Source organism: Taurulus bubalis, assembly GCF_910589615.1.
Source record: "Taurulus bubalis genome assembly, chromosome: 5".
In the NCBI taxonomy this organism is placed as follows: domain Eukaryota; kingdom Metazoa; phylum Chordata; class Actinopteri; order Perciformes; family Cottidae; genus Taurulus; species Taurulus bubalis.
The window spans coordinates 3,408,505-3,426,004 of NC_136593.1; the positions used below are offsets into that span (position 1 = coordinate 3,408,505).

General features: G+C 42.6%; 3 protein-coding genes across 3 annotated transcripts; 2 read left to right on the plus strand and 1 right to left on the minus strand.

Moving 5' to 3' along the window:
• Window positions 1-3,961: 3,961 nt before the first annotated feature.
• Window positions 3,962-7,909, plus strand: dnase1l4.1 (deoxyribonuclease 1 like 4, tandem duplicate 1; the record flags this gene model as incomplete). Its single annotated transcript, XM_079218334.1, has 9 exons — window positions 3,962-4,042; window positions 4,121-4,209; window positions 4,343-4,429; window positions 4,663-4,775; window positions 4,960-5,072; window positions 5,169-5,326; window positions 6,530-6,626; window positions 6,742-6,817; window positions 7,679-7,909. The coding sequence occupies 9 exons, from the start codon at window positions 3,962-3,964 to the stop codon at window positions 7,849-7,851; spliced, it is 987 nt and encodes a 328-aa protein (XP_079074460.1). The 3' UTR covers window positions 7,852-7,909.
• A 1,495-nt stretch (window positions 7,910-9,404) lies between these two features.
• tma7 (translation machinery associated 7 homolog) lies at window positions 9,405-11,337 on the minus strand. Its single transcript, XM_079218344.1, has 4 exons — window positions 11,208-11,337; window positions 10,637-10,692; window positions 10,303-10,390; window positions 9,405-9,812 (listed from the first exon to the last, which is right to left on the minus strand). Exons 1-4 carry the CDS (start codon window positions 11,221-11,223, stop codon window positions 9,778-9,780), a joined length of 195 nt encoding a protein of 64 aa, XP_079074470.1. The 5' UTR covers window positions 11,224-11,337; the 3' UTR covers window positions 9,405-9,777.
• A 1,737-nt stretch (window positions 11,338-13,074) lies between these two features.
• ccdc51 (coiled-coil domain containing 51) lies at window positions 13,075-17,068 on the plus strand (the record flags this gene model as incomplete). Its single annotated transcript, XM_079218195.1, has 6 exons — window positions 13,075-13,079; window positions 13,738-13,939; window positions 14,029-14,166; window positions 15,374-15,538; window positions 15,627-15,833; window positions 16,393-17,068. The coding sequence occupies 6 exons, from the start codon at window positions 13,075-13,077 to the stop codon at window positions 16,981-16,983; spliced, it is 1,308 nt and encodes a 435-aa protein (XP_079074321.1). The 3' UTR covers window positions 16,984-17,068.
• Window positions 17,069-17,500: the final 432 nt, after the last annotated feature.

Sequence of the window (17,500 nt, forward strand, 5' to 3'; positions counted from 1 at the left end):
GTTTCCTTTCAGTGTTGAGGAAATCCTCCGACTCCTTCAACTAAACAAACTCTTTAAAAAGCCTCTTGGATCAGCTGGAAAACACATCGTCACAAAGCTGAAAACATGGCTGGTGTGTTCTTGCTGATCTTATCGCTGGAGAATAAACTAACCAAATGAGTGTGTGGTGTGTGTGGTGTGTGTGTGTGGTGTGTGTGTGTGTGGCGTGTGTGGTGTGTGTATTGCCGCAGGACAAGTTGGACAACCTCCACAACAGCTTACAAGAATTTAAATCACCTGTCAAATCACAACGACGTGTTGTTTGTCGACAGTCAAATACCGAACGTCTTTAACTTGTTCTTTGTGTCCAACTTGGAAAGCTTAAATTATTAAGTATAATTTTCTTCCAATCTTTTCAGCATTGTTGATGTTTCTCGTATTGTATCCATCTTGTTATTCTTATCTGAGTAGATCCATTTATTACCGGACTTCCTGAGAATAGTCATACAAAATTATAATTGAAAGCACACTGATTTACATGGTCATTGTATTCAATGAATGAGCTACCAATAAGATAATTACGGGTTTATGCAAGTACTTAAACGTAGTTATAGTTAAATGTATAGATCATCATCCATCTTCACACTCAACCTTCCTTTTGATCTAAACTACCAGCTTCTTTTCATGGAATAGTGACAAAATTAAATGGATAAACTTGCATTCTCTCTACTGACCATCAGGGGGCGACTCCTCTGGTTGTATAGAAGTCTATGCTTCATGTGTTAAAGCTGCATTCTCTCTTCTGACCACCAGGGGGCGACTCCTCTGGTTGTATAGAAGTATACGCTTCATGTGTTGAAGCTGCATTCTCTCTTCTGACCACCAGGGGGTGACTCCTCTGGTTGTATAGAAGTCTATAGCAAATGACTCTTCTTCTCTCTTGATTTATTCTTTTTTATATTTTTTTTTACATTTTATTAGCTGACGCTTTTATCCAACAGTGAGTTGTTGAAGGTAGTAGTGAGGTTGTGGCAGGGAGAGCTTTACTTGGAAGGAAAAGTAGTAGCAGTCTTATCAGGGTTAACGTTCAGGTGATGAGCTGACATCCACTGAGAGATGTCAGTCAGTCAGGCAGAGACTCGTGCTGCTACCTGTGTTTCCGATTGAGGAAACGAGAGGATCAGTTGGGTGTCATCGGCATAGCTATGGTAGGAAAAGCCGAGCGAATGACCGAGCCGAGAGAGGTGGTGTGCAGAGAGAAGAGGAGAGGACCCATGACGGAGCCCTGAGGGACTCCAGCAGTGAGAGGACAAGGTTCAGACACAGATCCTCTCCACGTTACCTGGTAGGTGTGGTCGTTGAGGTAGGATGAGAAGAGGGAGAGCAGAGCCTGAGATACCCAGAGAAAGAGGAAAGCGACGGGGAAGAAGATGAAGATAATGGAGGTGTAGTTATAGAAGATGGATTAGTAGATGAGGAGCGTATGTCATCTATCTTTTTGGTAAAGTAGTCAACAGAGTAGCTTGGTGGAAGGAGGAGAGGGAACAGGGGGGTCAAGGAGGTTGGAAAAAATAGAGAAGAGTTTTTGGGGGTTAGAAAAAGAGGATTCAATTCTGGATTGGTAGAACAAAAAACAAAGATGGCGACGGCCAAAAAGACAAACTCAAATTCCAAACTTCACCAACGGGTGACGTCCACTTCTAATATGCAGTATGTGCTTGAAACTCTTTTGTTTTCCTGCTGAGCGACTCAAAAAAAAATATAACATTTGTCTAAGTGTACGCAACTCAAATTTAAACTTTCAGGACTATTTCACAAACTGCTGTGAGACGGTGGTGCAGAATGTGTCATGGCTGCAGACAGTCGTATAAATACTTGGTAAAGTACAGTTCCCGCTGCAGTCGGTGTCTCCAGCTCCACGTTCAGCCACGATGACTCACACAGTTCATAAGAACATAAGAACATAATTACAGGTACATGCACCGCCTGCTGCCGGCCGTGTGTGTGACCGACTAAAAGAGCTTCGTCCTCTTTGACTGACAGCAGTGATTACAAGTCAACTCCATTCATTACGCTGCATTTACATCACGGTATATTCCTTTAATGAGACACTGTCCCCCGGCTGCTGTTACACAATGCTGCTGATGCCTGATCGGGATGATGTCAACCAACAAAAACAAATATATATACACACACAAAAAAGGATTCATTAAGTAATTAAGTTTAAATGGAAAAGAGCTCATAATCCTGTCGTATAAAGTGTATAGAAAGTTGATCAAAATGGATTATTCTTAGTCCCACAGTATTCTGAATATTAGTATTTTTAGTAAAAAATCACTAGATTATTATAGAAAATAAAGTCATAATGTTTTGATAATTGTTTTTCTTTTTTATGCAAGAAAAAGTTAATAAATTATGAGAATTGTCAAGAATTTGGAGAGAACAATCTTATTATTATTATTAAATTATTATTAAATCACAAGAGAAATGTTCATTCAAATAATATAATAACTCATTATCAGAGGTTTTAGGACACGGAAATGAAATGAAATATCAACTTACTGTCATAATATTTATACTATTTTTCTTATAAAAATATAGTTATATATTCTCATAAAATAACTTTGTCCAGCCTTTGCCTTAAAATATTATTATTATAAATAATTACCTCAATAGATATATTTCTTTGTATATAAATAAAATAATACATAATTATCTAAATAAATATATGTCTTAGTAGATAATAAATAATTACCTAAATAAATATTATATTTCTAGTATATTGTTCTTCAAGCTGTACAGCACTTTCAGCATTGTGTGGATTATCACTGGTGCTGAAATAAATATACTGTTACTTATTAAGTCAAAGTAAAAATACAAAATGTACTTTCAGTATCAACTGTAAAAGTAGTCAGTTTGCAAAATGTAATAAAATGCTGCAAATTAAATTTAGCCGGTGGAGGTGATGTAAAGTAAACTAACTAATGCCTTTTTTGGAATGTTTAATTCATCATAATGCATCCATCGTACTTTAGGAGCTCGTCCTGTATTTTGATTACATAACGAGTTGTTGTTGAGGCGTTTTCTGTTCTTTACGGTCCTAAAGCAACATGAGGGTTTTAGTCTAATGTGTACATCTGTTTGCCGTTCCCTTTAAAAATGGAAGGTGAATGGATTCTCTTCAACAATGTGTTGAAGTGAAGCAGACGTCTGCAGGTGGTCACGGTGGGATCAGTGAGAGACTCGACCTGTTCCAACAAGTCAGGAACAACGTTTTCCTCAGACCTTTTATGTTGAAGGGTTGATCAGGAAGAATCTACAGGAAGCAGCTGATTCATTCACTTTAAGGCTGTTTAAAGGGAGATGAAACAATATGCCATGTATTGTCTTGATTCATTAATTTGGTCAGTCTTTGTTCATTTAGTGTTCCACTTTATTCTGAACCCCCTTCCTCTTTGTCCTCTGTTCACTTCTCTCTCCTCCTAAACTAAACCATCAGCCTGATTGTTGGCTCCGCCCCTAATTTAATCCCCCTGTGTCTAATCACCTGCACCTCAGTGCATTTTAACCTCAGGTGTCGTGTTGCTACATCTGCGCCCGGTATGTTGTGTGTGTGTGTGTGTGTGTGTGTGTGTGTGTGTGTGTGTGTGTGTGTGTGTGTGTGTGTGTGTGTGTGTGTGTGTGTGTGTGTGTGTGTGTGTGTGTGTGTGTGTGTGTGTGTGTGTGTGTGTGTGTGTGTGTGTGTGTGTGTGTGTGTGTGTGTGTGTTAAGCTCCTGGTACAGTTCTCTCTGAACGACTTAATCCTCAGTTCTTAGGACTTCCCTGCTCTGGTAGTGTTGTTTGTTTTGGACATTAAAACTCACCCGTGACGGTTCCCTTGTGTCTCTATGCCTTTGGGTCCGTCCCCGTTGCCCTTTTGGGTTTAGGGTTAATAATAATATGTCCCTTCTCTTCCTTGTGTTTGTTCTCTCTGCAGCCGCCATGATAATCGCGTCGTTTAACATCCAGAAGTTTGGGAAAAACAAAGTGTCGGACCCAGATGTCCTCAATATCCTGGTTAAGGTAAAACAAAACAAAAACACACACATTTTACCAAACTTCTATTTACTAGAGCTGGAACTATGACCCCTCCCCCACCAGGTCGTGTCTCGCTATGACATCATTGTGATCCTGGAGGTGGTGGACATCAGTGGAGAGTCTGTGCAAACCTTCCTGGACGCCCTCAACAAGTGAGTGCAAGCTTTGTGTCTGTAGTTCATCATATTTGGGTCAGGTGGAAACCTCACCTGAGCCAGGATCCTGTTGGTGGCCTTCAAGGCAGGCAGCATTCCATAGCGTGTGTGTGTGTGTGTGTGTGTGTAGAGCCAACAGGGAGCACCACTACACCCTGAAGATCAGCAGCCGTCTGGGCCGAACGCGCTACAAGGAGCAGTTCATGTTCTTGTACAGGTGAGTTCACCTGCAGCCCGTTCTCATCGACTCTGACCAGCTGAGACGCGTTGTGAAGCGAGTTTAGAGACGTTCATGTCTTCACGCGGGGTTAACTTCATGGCTCTACATTCAGCCTTTAAAGCAGCAGCTGATGGATTCTGAAGTAATCAAAATGCAATGTACTGGTGTGTGTGTGTGTGTGTGTGTGTGTGTGTGTGTGTGTGTGTGTGTGTGTGTGTGTGTGTGTGTAGGGATGACTTGGTGGACTTGGTGGGCTCCTATCAGTTCGATGACCTGGGGGACGAGGGAGTAGACGTTTTCGCTAGAGATCCCTACATCCTGCGCTTCAGATGCCTCGACACAGGTAAACCACACATGTTGAGCTGTTGGTTCAGGTGAAATAATATGAAAGTCCTCTAAATGTAAAGGACCTTAAAACAAGATATTAGAGGATGCCGGTGGAGGAAGCAATGTTCTCCTCCACGTTGTGACCAGACTCCACGGTCCAGGTCCAGGTCTGGTGTGACTCATGCTCTGCCTCTCCTCAGTGCTGACGGACCTGGTGATGATCCCGGTTCACACCAAACCAGACGACTCGGAGAAGGAGTTGGACGAGCTCTACGACGTCTTCCAGCACGTGAAGGAGAAGTGGAGGACGGACGTGAGGACGCGAGATTAATATATACATATATACATATATACACACACGTACTCGAGGCCCGGCCGGATTTAGTTTGACTTTGGCCTCGTCCTCCAGAACGTGATGATCCTCGGCGACTTCAATGCAGACGGCGCCTACGTCTCCAAGGAGGAGATGAAGGGCATCCGTATCCGTAGCGACAAGAACTTCCACTGGCTGATTGGAGACGACGTCGACACCACGGCGAGCGTCCGCAACGACCACACATACGACAGGTATACACACACACATACGACAGGTGTACACACACATACACATACGACAGGTACACACACATACGACAGGTACACACACATACACATACGACAGGTACACACACATACGACAGGTACACACACACACATACGACAGGTACACACACACACATACGACAGGTGTACACACATACGACAGGTACACACACATACGACACGACAGGTACACACACATACGACAGGTGTACACACACATACGACAGGTGTACACACACATACGACAGGTGTACACACACATACGACAGGTGTACACACACACACACATACGACAGGTGTACACACACACACACATACGACAGGTGTACACACACATATACGACAGGTGTACACACACACATACGACAGGTGTACACACACACATACGACAGGTGTACACACACACACACGACAGGTACACACACACATACGACAGGTACACACACACACACACACATACGACAGGTACACACACACACACGACAGGTACACACGCACACACACGACAAGTACACACACACACACGACAGGTACACACACGCACACACACACATACGACAGGTACACACACGCACACATACGACAGGTACACACACGCACACATACGACAGGTACACACATACGACAGGTACACACATACGACAGGTACACACACGCACACATACGACAGGTACACGCACACATACGACAGGTACACGCACACATACGACAGGTACACGCGCACACACACGTACACACACACAACAGGTACACACACGGGTACACAAACACAGGTACCAAAACAAATGTAATACTGTGTTAAGTCACTTGGAGCGCTTAGCTTAGCATAAAGAGTAGAAACTGTTGAAAACAGCCAGGCTAGCTATTTCCTCCTGTTACCAGTCTTTATGCTAAGCTAACTAAAATATATAACGGACAGATATGAGATTTGTATCTTTAAGTTTCAGCAAAATAGTTTTCCCCAAAACTGTCAAACAATTACTTTAAATTGCCTAAAAAAAAACCTACAAAATGTCTTTTTTCCCAATGTTGTGTGTTTAAATGTTTGCCTCGTTGTTTGTTTGCTTTGTGTTCATATTTGTTGTATTCATGTTTCTATACTGGCGGCTCCAAGAGTAGTTTCCCTTGACGGGAGCGTAGAGTATAACCTAAAGTATAACCTGGGTAACGTGAGTGTCCTCTCTGCAGGATCGTGGTGTACGGAGACGACATGCTGCAGGCGGTCGTACCAAACTCTGCCAAACCCTTCAACTTCCAGACGGCGTACGGACTCAGCGAGGAGCAGGTCAGGGTTCTTCCCCACGTCTGTTCCGTTCTGAACGCAAACAAATGTTGATGATTTATCTTCTGGGGAGCAAGAAAATGTTTTATAGCTCATAAAAAAAACGACTGTTTTTCAGACGCTGAAGGTGAGCGATCATTACCCTGTGGAGGTGGAGCTGAAGTCCAGGACTAGCAAAGCAAACGAAGACAATGGTAACCAGCACGACTATACTTATATGTATTATGTACTACTACTACTACTATTAGCAATAAGTGTACAATATATATTTAGTTAATGTAAAAACAATGGTGTTTTGTTTTTTTTGCAACATGAGCTGAAGAACTTCTTTGAAAATCTCTTTCAAAGCGAGTAAATCCGATTTTACTGATCGCCTTTAGATCACGTCTGGGTCATGTGACCTCGTCGCTTTTCTGCTTTATTTTATCGTTGGTATTTTATTTGAATACATTGTCTTAGTTTAATTTTTCCGTATCTGTTGGTTTTATCGTTCGGTGTCATCGGGGTTTAAATGTTACCCACTGTTGAGCTTTCTGATTTATTGCCGCAATTGCTGCTTTACATCAATTCTTAAAGTATAGACTATAAATAAAATTGTCATTATTAATGTTTCTGCTTGGTTTTTTTTTTTAGAGCAAATTAAAAAGCATTTTGCATCAAATGAATTGCCCATCACATGGTTCAGTTCGGTCATTTGGAGAACCGCGTTTCATATTTATTAGATGAATACCTTGTAGAGATGCTGAATAGAAAATATAAGATATCTATTCCCTTTGGTTTCTGGTTCCAGTACCGTCTTAATAAGGAATCCTTTTTTTCAGCTACTGAGGCGCTGTTGATGTAAAAATGACTAATTTGCTTTCTAACGAGGTTTTTGTTTGTTTGGATTAAATAAAGCAAAATGTAATGAATTGGCTTTAGAGGTGCTGGATGTGTAGTCTTTTACTTTGAAGAGTGGAATGGATCGCCGCCAGAAGGTGAATATTTCCCCCCAAACATCTGCAGGACTCAGTGGATTATGCAGTTTGTGTTCTTCTGTTTTTCCCTCACTGCAGATGTGAGGCGGCTGCAGCCTCCGCGGCTCGAGGTGGAGGACCTGCTGGAGCTGAAGAGAGGAAACCTGCTGCTGGAGCGGGAGAAGCTCTGCCTGGAGATCCAGATGCTGCGGCTGAAGATGGACGCCATGAACTCTAAACTCGGGAAGCGCAAACACCCGATGGAACAATAAGCTCCTCCCCCCAAACCCCCGTCACCCGCAGAACCAACCGATCGTACCTCTTTTCAGAAAGCGCTTTGACTGAATCCAAGTTGTCTGTCGTTGAAATAAATTGTAACTGGCTCGTGTGTTTGACTAGTTCTTCTACGGATTTGACTAAAAGTGACCCGGCGGGTTGTGGGCGCCAAACGTAGAACCAAGGTCACCTGAGACTGGGGTCCAGCCACAACTTTACTCTGACTGCACACATGGTTACTGGTACTGGTTTATGTGGAGCGTCAGACATACTCGTCACTCACACGGTCCAGTTCACACCGCTGCCGCCCCAAAGGTTTCATTTGATCGTTTCCCGCCCCGTTAAGAGGCGGCAACGTGCCACGAGGCGTCCAGAAATCCAAGAAGTATCATCCTACTCGTGTTCGTCAGACGAGCTGTGTTCCAAACCCCAAACTACAAAGTGAATGTGCCAGAAGAAGATTTGGGTCCAATCTCAATCTCCACCCTGAACCCTCAGGGTCTCACTAACGTCAGCTGCTGAGGGCTTGATGGTGTAAATATGAATGGGACACCACTGCTGCAAGATATCACGTGACTACATAAAAACAGTGTACAATTGTGGGTACTTATTTCATACTTTTTATTCCGATTTGAAAGTCTTCCAGGCTTTCCTCAATCCATTTACTCATTTGTCAAAAGGGCTTTAACAACTAAATTAAATGTTTGAATAACTAAAGAATGATTTCTGGATGCATTCCTGATTTCATGTTCCATCTTTAATCCGTAATGTAAATGTATTTTATCACATGCCTCTTTGTTTAAGTCTCCATTTAACGTCACATTGCTATGAATTGTGGGTAATTCCCTGAGGCAGTGGCATCTAATGCTGACTTACGGAAAGAGTTCAAAAATGGCTCAAAATGTCTGCCAGACTCAAGCGCTCTACGATGTGACAGTGGGTCAGAACCAAACCCTCAAAGGTGGAGATTGGGCCTGAGTGTCCTAATGGTGTCTCATGCCGTATGCCAGAAATACCAGGATGTTCTAATCTACGGCATCCGGTTGCTGCCAAAAGGTCTGTTTTCTCATTAGTTTGGTTAATATCCAGTTTTGAAAAATGTCCCGTTGTCCTATTTCTTAAATATCATTGTGAAATGTTTTCTGTTTAGTTGTTACTTGACCAAAGCATTTCAGAAAAAGCAAGAGCCTCCAGGAGGCGTGGCTTGACATTCATCCATGAGGCAAAATGGAGGCAGATTCAGTCTCCCGCTTTGACTCTTACATTTCTTCATGTCTGATCAATGCAGATACGAATATATGAACTCAAATGGAGGTTTCAATATACTTTCTTTGCAAATGTGTTATCAGGAGGGAAACATTTGTTAGGCCTCAAGGATGCACTAAATGTAGAAATACCTTTGAAACCAACACGTTAACTTGTGACGGTTCACAAAAATGTATTTCTCTAAATTAAAAACCCCAAATGCAGATTTATGCCTTCAGTCACTGACTGCAAAAACTGCTTCATGGTTTGGATTTCGTTCCAATTACAGAAATAAACTGAGAAGTGGTAAATACAAAAACTTTATTAGCATCTCTCTCCTCCCCGTTCAAGACAACAAAAAAGAAAGCTTGGGGGCGATTTGGGGTTTCTGATGGTTAAAGGTTTACATGGACAAAACGGACCTTCATTTCTAAACCGTGTTTGAAGATGTTAGTTCAGTGTGAGCGGCCGCTTCCAACAACAAACATCACAGCGGGAAACCTCCAATTGATGAAATTATTCAATTCATTTTCTCTGGTGGACACCAGGGCAGGTCGGAGTTTGGTGGAGGTTTCGGGCGTAACACACACTGGAGTCTCCTCGGCCGGCAAACACGCATCTCAAGACACAGGAAGCCAAGCCGGGGAGCAGAACAACATCGTCGGCGGATTCCGCTCTTACTTCTTGCCAGATTTCTTGATGCCACTGCTCCCTGGAGGAGAGAAAACATTTGGTTTATTTGTGTGCGTAAGAAAACCGCTAATATGACTACGAAATAATGTTGCATGTGCGTTTATAAATGAAAGACAGACTATCGATTAATTTAAAGTCAATATGATGCATTCAAAGTGACGCAAGAGTACTAGCATTAACATGTATGTTACCGTACCAACAGTAAAAGTACTCAATGTGCAGAATGGACTATTTTAGAACAACATTTATTATAATTATTGATGCGTTCATGTTTGAAATTGCAGAAATGTTGCAGCTGGAAGAGTTCATTTGAACAATTATATATTAAATATACATTGCTGGGTGGCTGAATCTATAATAATACAGCAAGATGTATATGTTATTTGGCTTCTGTATTAATAATCTCAATCTGTAAAGTAACTAGTGCTGTCAAACACATGTAGTGAGTAGAAGGAGGCTATAAAGCAGAACTACACGAGTAAAGTACCTCACATTTACTCTCAACTTACCCATCGGCCCTTTTCCTGAAGCTTTGGCCTTCAACTCGTCCATGGCCTTCTGCTCGGCCTTTTGCTTCTGCTGAAAGGCGACGTCATCCTGCAGAGACACATTTGACCTTTTTAAAAGAAGTGTGCCTTGATGGTGTGGTGCATAGTGATCAATGAAAACAGATCAATCTAAAAACGGTTCAAAATGAAGATCATGGAAAGCAAACACCAACTCGGGGACATGCAAATGGTTTGAATAATATATCTAATGTGTGTTGAAACAAAAATACATATAAATATAGTGGTTTGATTAACTGATAATGAAAATATTCGCACAGTCCGAGAGGAAACTTACGTCATCCATTTCCTTGCACGCCTTCTTGGGCGCCTTCAGCGGCTTCTTTTTTCCTCCTTTGGACAATAAAAAATAATAAATTAGCTCACTTGGAAATAAAACATTTAGACATGTCTTTGTTTGCCGCATTGGCCTACGTCATGACTTGTAATTATGGATCGCCTCTTAAGTCAAATACAAGACTACTAACGCTATATTGCGTCAGTTTACATATTAGAATAAATGAGCTAAATTAGCATATATATATATATATATATTACAGCTAAAATGGTGTTTAAATTATTCGTTGGATGACACTTTATAAGCCGAATGTCCCAGATGACCGCAATGAGTCACATGCGATTAAGAAACAGTGTATATCCTATGCGCGTATTTCACAAAAATGACAAAAAATAAAAAACATGTGGTAGATTTTGAGCGGAGTTTGGTGGACGGTGCTAACGTGTCGGACTCGCGCTCCATTAGCCCGTTAGCATGCGTGCTAACCCGCCCAGTAAAACACGCTGCGATGCGCTTCGTCACGTGGTAAATACATATTTAATGATGACAGTACAATAAAACGACGTCTCACCTTCTCTGCTAGACATGTTTCAAATTTGTCTCAGTGGTTTGAAGTGAAGAAATATACGTTTTCTGTTGTTATTTTTATACTGCGAATGTAGCCGGTTGTCTTTCTGATCCGCGCTGTCAGGACCCCTAAGTGAACTGCGAACCGGAAGTAGATGGCCCGCGATGTGCCGGAACGAAAAGTTAGCCGAGCTGTTTCATTTGACCCGAGTTAGCCTTAAAAAAAACTGCGTCCATGTGACATGCATGCCCTGACAGCGTTGAGGAAACAGGTACATTTATTTCTCTAACTTGTGATGTGAATTAAACGGTCACAGACTTTTTTTTATAACAAAAAAATCTGTTTACCGGTTCATTTGAGCGACGTGGAGCTAAAAGCTAGTGAGTGAGGAAGCAGGGAAATGGACAGAATAGTCAGATAACCTTGAAGGAAAATGTATATGTGGCTTTAAAGTATACTTCATATTAAGCTCTGTAAACTTTATCCTCCTCCAGTCTGTCTGGTTATTCATTTGTTGTATCGGTCAGTATTATAAGTGTGGTTTGTTAACTACTGTGGAAGAGGAAGTAGTGAATATATATATATATATATATATATATATATATATATATATATATATATATATATATATATATATATATATATATATTGTGCTACAAGTACTGCATTGAACATATTACATAAGTATCATATAATAAATCAGCTAAATATTAAAAGTACAAGTATCGTTAGTCAATGCAGATAAATATCCCCAGTGATTATTATATTGCTGTATTAAATCATTAGAATGTTATTTCTCATGCATTCATGTAAAGGCAGTATCTTACTTTTATAGTTGGTTATCGTGGAGCTCATTGTGAACTATTAAGTAATGATTATTCTCATGAGGGATTCATCTGCTGATTTATTTCCCCTGTTAATCGATTGATGGTTTGGGAACTAATGAGAAATGCCATCACAATTACCCAGAATCCAGACTGACATCTCCACAATGTTCGTTTTGTCCAACCAACAGTCAAAAAACTAATATACACACCACATTAGAGAAGCTTGAACAATGAAGTCATTGGGGGTTTTTTTTGTGTGGAAAAAAATCAAATAATTTTTAAAGTACCTTGTAACTAAAGATGAATACTTGTGTTGAGGAAAATGTGATGCATTCCTCTCTGATATGTAGTTGATTTGAAGAATAATGTGGCATGAGAAGAAAATACAAGTATAAGTACCTCACGTTGGATCTTAAGTACAGCATCTGAGTACACGTTAGTGCATTCCTTATTACCGAGTAGTTTACCTAAGATGATGGCAGTTCACCACGTGTTTTGGGAAATCACTCGTCATGTTGTACGTCATGTTTTTTTCTAACAGGTTGTGGATTTAGTTGCTGTTGGATGTGATTAGGAAGTAGAAATATGTGGGATTTATTTGAGGGGTGAGTTGTGTTACTCAGTGGGAAGAAGAAGAAGAAGAATTGAACTGAAGTAAAATAAACAATACTTCAGTGGTTTAGTCATCGGTCAAATTAAGAAATGTATTTTGGGATAGGGACAGGTCATTGCATTGCAGTGGAAAACTCTTTAATGTCAAAATAATATTGTGAAGAACTCAAATGTATACCAGTTGGATTTCTGAGATTGTACCCGAAATAAGTGAAGCTGAACCCGGATCAGTGGTCGGATCTCTTTGTCACACGACATCGCTCCTCTGTCTGATTGTCTCCATGAGATCTTGATGTGCAACACTCACACACAACGTGTATCCATCATCTCGCTCTGACGCCTCAACTGTTCTTCCTCACAGACGTGTGAATCTGTGGCTGCAGTGAAGGTGAAGCGTTGACCGTGTTCAAGCTGCACTGCTGCCGTTCTCCATGAGGTACTTATGCCCCAAAGCGAGAGAAAGACCTGATGTTTTGTGCTGCATTCCTTTTAAACCGGGGAAATCTGAATTTCAGAGTTCACGAGTCAAATGTCCGACTCGGAAAGCCGAACAAACCCTGAACTCAAAATCCAAGATCAGGGTTCTTACGGTCATGGAAAACCTGGAAAAGTCATGGAGTTTTAAAATGGTTATTTCCAGGCCGGGAAAAGTCCTTGGAAGAAAAAAAAAATCCCAAAAGTTTAGTAAAAGTCATGTAAATGTGTTATATTCATGTGTTCATGTCGTTCATTTACGCTGAGTTTGAAATATTGAATATACTTTTAAAAGAAAAACTCAAAATATGAGCAGGCATACATACAGGCATCTATATAAATGTTTATTCTTTTAATCAAACTATTGTCTCATTCATTTGTGTCATTTAAGGTTTACTGTATGCTTTGTATTCTCATTGTTAGTTTAAATACTACATTTACTCACTTTTTACTGTTTACACCCAGATTTCACTAAATGTTTGCTCATGGAAATTTAGTTTAAAGTCATGGAAAAGTCATGAAACCCACTGGTCAGAATGTGTATGAACCCTTTAATTGACAAAACCCAGACCGATTGGTGGACTAAAAGGGGGCGGGCCTAATCCTCACTGTCTTCACAGGTGCCGAGGAGCTCAGGTGTGCGTCTGGGCTCGAGGCCCGACCCGCCTCTCCCTGCTTGGATCTCAGCCCGGCAGAATCTCTCTGGTCCGATCCTTCAGCGCTCAACACCCGCCCACCGCCCCGCCGCCCTCTGACCCCGCCCCTCCTGGTGGGAAGGGCGGCGCCGAGGTGGCGAAGGAGCGCGCCCTGGCTGCAGTACAGGTACAGGAACTCGCTCTTTATAGCAACCGCCGGCTCATGGGAGCGAACTAAACTAAAACCCTGTTTCTCACCTCCTCTCCCTCCTCCAGCATGCGGGTGAGCTGGGGCGGCAGTGGGGTCAGAGGTTCACCCAGGCGGCCTCCGCCTCGGCCAACCAGTGGTGGGGGAGGTACGAGGAGTTTGTCGGGATCAACGAGGTCCGCGTGGCCCAGACCAAGGTCACCGAGGTCAGTAAGGAGCAAGGGAACCTCGTGCATCTGGGATTGTGAGAGTGTTTTTATTTGTGCATAGACCAACAGTCCAGACACATGGGAATTATTGTGCAGGGCTCTCAACAGTTTAGGAAATAAAAACACACTATAATAAGACAAATATATATATAAAGGTGGTAATATGTACAAGAAAGGTGGTAATATGTACAGAAAGGTGGTAATAGGTACAAGAACGGTGGTAATATGTACAGAAAGGTGGTAATATGTACAGAATGGTGGTAATATGTACAAGAAAGGTGGTAATATGTACAGAATGGTGGTAATATGTACAGAAAGGTGGTAATAGGTACAAGAACGGTGGTAATATGTACAGAAAGGTGGTAATATGTACAGAATGGTGGTAATATGTACAAGAAAGGTGGTAATATGTACAGAATGGTGGTAATATGTACAAGAAAGGTGGTAATATGTACAGAAAGGTGGTAATATGTACAGAATGGTGGTAATATGTACAAGAAAGGTGGTAATATGTACAGAATGGTGGTAATATGTACAAGAAAGGTGGTAATATGTACAGAATGGTGGTAATATGTACAAGAAAGGTGGTAATATGTACAAGAAAGGTGGTAATATTTATAGAAAAGTAGTAATATGTACAAGAAAGGTGGTAATATGTACAAGAAAGGTGGTAATATTTATAGAAAAGTAGTAATATGTACAAGAAAGGTGGTAATATGTACAAGAAAGGTGGTAATATGTACAAGAAAGGTGGTAATATGTATAAGAAAGGTGGTAATATTTATAGAAAAGTAGTAATATGTACAAGAAAGGTGGTAATATGTACAAGAAAGGTGGTAATATGTACAAGAAAGGTGGTAATATTTATAGAAAAGTAGTACTATGTACAAGAAAGGTGGTAATATGTATAGAAAAGTAGTAATATGTACAAGAAAGGTGGTAATATGTATAGAAAAGTAGTAATATGTACAAGAAAGGTGGTAATATGTATAGAAAAGTAGTAATATGTACAAGAAAGGTGGTAATATGTATACTTTTAGATACAGTTTTAAAAACAAGTTCTCAACTGTATCTAAAGGTGGACATATTACCACCTTTCTGTACATATTACTACCTTTCTGTACATATTACTACCTTATGTATAGTGTTTTTTATGTGCATGTTCTTAAGAGAGAGTCTCAAGCCGCGTGTTGTCCTCCTGCAGGCCGAGGCGGCGTTCCTGGTGGCCAGAGGGATGGTGCGCGAGGCTCACGGCAGCCTGGAGGCCCTGCAGGTCCGGCTGAAGGAGGTCAGGGACCGGCTGGACCGGGTCTCCAGGGAGGAGGCCCACTACCTGGAGCTGGCCACGCTGGAGCACAAGCTGCTGCAGGTGGGCCACATGAACAGAGGAATAATTGGAAACAAAACATAGCGATAACATATCAGTTGAACCCGATTCGTCCCTTTCCCGGCCGCAGGAGGAGCGCCGTCTCCGCACGACCTACGAGAACGCCGAGGGCTCGGAGAGGGAGAAGTTCTCCCTGTTCTCGGCGGGCGTGAGGGAGAGCCACGAGAAGGAGAGGACGAGGGCGGAGCGCACCAAGAACTGGTCCGTCATCGGCTCGGTGCTCGGAGCCCTGATCGGGGTCATGGGGTCCACGTACATCAACCGAGTCCGCCTGCAGGTGAGGGGCGGCGCTGAATGTAGCGCTTTGAACTACAACGCTGTGGTTGTATAGAAGTCTGTATACATGACTCTACTTCTCTTGATGTATTCCCTCAGTAAACATTGTAAACATGAGTTTATGTCTCAATCTCTAGTTTCAAGTCTTCTTCAATACAGCATGATGTTCATTTAGTACATGATGGTCATTTAGAGTCAAACAGACCATAAAGCAGGGGACGCTTTAGGGGCGGGGCTACAAGGTGATTGACAGGTCGTGGCTCCTCCGCTCTCCCAATATGATCACTTCTGTTCACTGGTTGCATAAAAACCAAGATGGCAGAACGAAAGGCTTCAAAACTGCATTCCAAAAAACCAACGTGTGACATCACAACGACCTACGAAACCTAGACACTTTAGGGGCGGGGCTACAAGGTGATTGACAGGTCACTGCTGCTACTGGAACCATAAACAATGTACAACTCTACTTCACTTCACAAGTTGTTTCTTGTAGTTGACAGACCAGGACTGAGCGTTGACCTTCGTCTCGGCCGACTCACCCTCCTCTCTCTCACCCGTAGGAGCTGAAGAGTCTCCTGCTGGAGGCCCAGAAAGGCCCCGAGAGCCTGCAGGAGGCCCTGAGAGTCCAGGCCGGGAACCACCGCTCCCAGCAGGGCGAGCTCCGGACGCTCATCGACAGCCTCCGGGTCACCCTTCAGGACGTCGTCCTCCAGGACACGAGGGCCCCCGCGCCGGACTCGCCCACGTGGCCCCTCTCGGCCCTGAGAGACCTGCAGGCCGGCGGCCAGAAGACGGAGTCCACTCTGGAGGCCCTGCGGCCGCAACTGGGACAGCTGGGGCAAGGACTCGGCAGAGTGGAGGGGGAGCTGTCGGCGGTGAGGAGGCTGCTGGAGACCCGACCGCAGGCCGAGACACCGGCCGCCCGGCTGCAGCTATCAGCACCAGAGAGTCCAGTGGCACCAGTGACACCAGTGACACCAGAGAGAGAGGACCAGTGGGAGCCGGAGGCGGCGGTGAGGCGTCTGGAGGACACCCAGAGGACGCTGGGGGACCGAATCAGGACAAACACTCTTTATAACGCCGTGTTCACCTACACCGCCACCGCCATCACCATCTCTGCCGTCTACCTGCTGACCCGAGGGACTGGTTAGACTGGAGGCCAGAACACAACCAGGACACATGAACTGGTTACCGCTGCTGTTCACTGCACTACTGATTGCCTCTAATTGTTATTTAATTATGTGATCTCAAGATAAACATGAACTAAAATGCATCCTCTTGCTGTCGCTTAGCAAGTCCTGGTGTCATTCGTTGAGCATCATTGTAACTGTTTTCATCCTAAACTGTGACACTTGATAATCAGGAGTTCTCCAGAATGAATCGAAGACCCTTCAGGGACCAGGGAGGGAGTGGGAACTTTCAGTGTTGGCCGAGTTGACTCAATCGCACGAAAATCCTGAACTCAAATAATTATTAAAAATATTTAACTTCACTCAATCAAACCGCACATATACTCCTAACATATAGAGATATGTGAGATATTAAATTCAGAATTTATTACGATATAAGAAAATAACTTTCCTTTTCTGTGTACTATCATAATCTAATATACCACTAACACATATATGAACTTATTGTATATGTTCACAAGGGTTTTCTGTATATTAT

Excerpts from the sequence above, each read along its gene's own strand:
- tma7 (XM_079218344.1), bottom strand. Across the intron at positions 10,391-10,636 it reads CGTGCAAGGAAATGGATGAC|GATGACGTCGCCTTTCAGCA; the intron begins GTAAGTTTCCTC and ends GTGTCTCTGCAG. Across the intron at positions 9,813-10,302 it reads TTCAGGAAAAGGGCCGATGG|GGAGCAGTGGCATCAAGAAA; the intron begins GTAAGTTGAGAG and ends TCTCTCCTCCAG.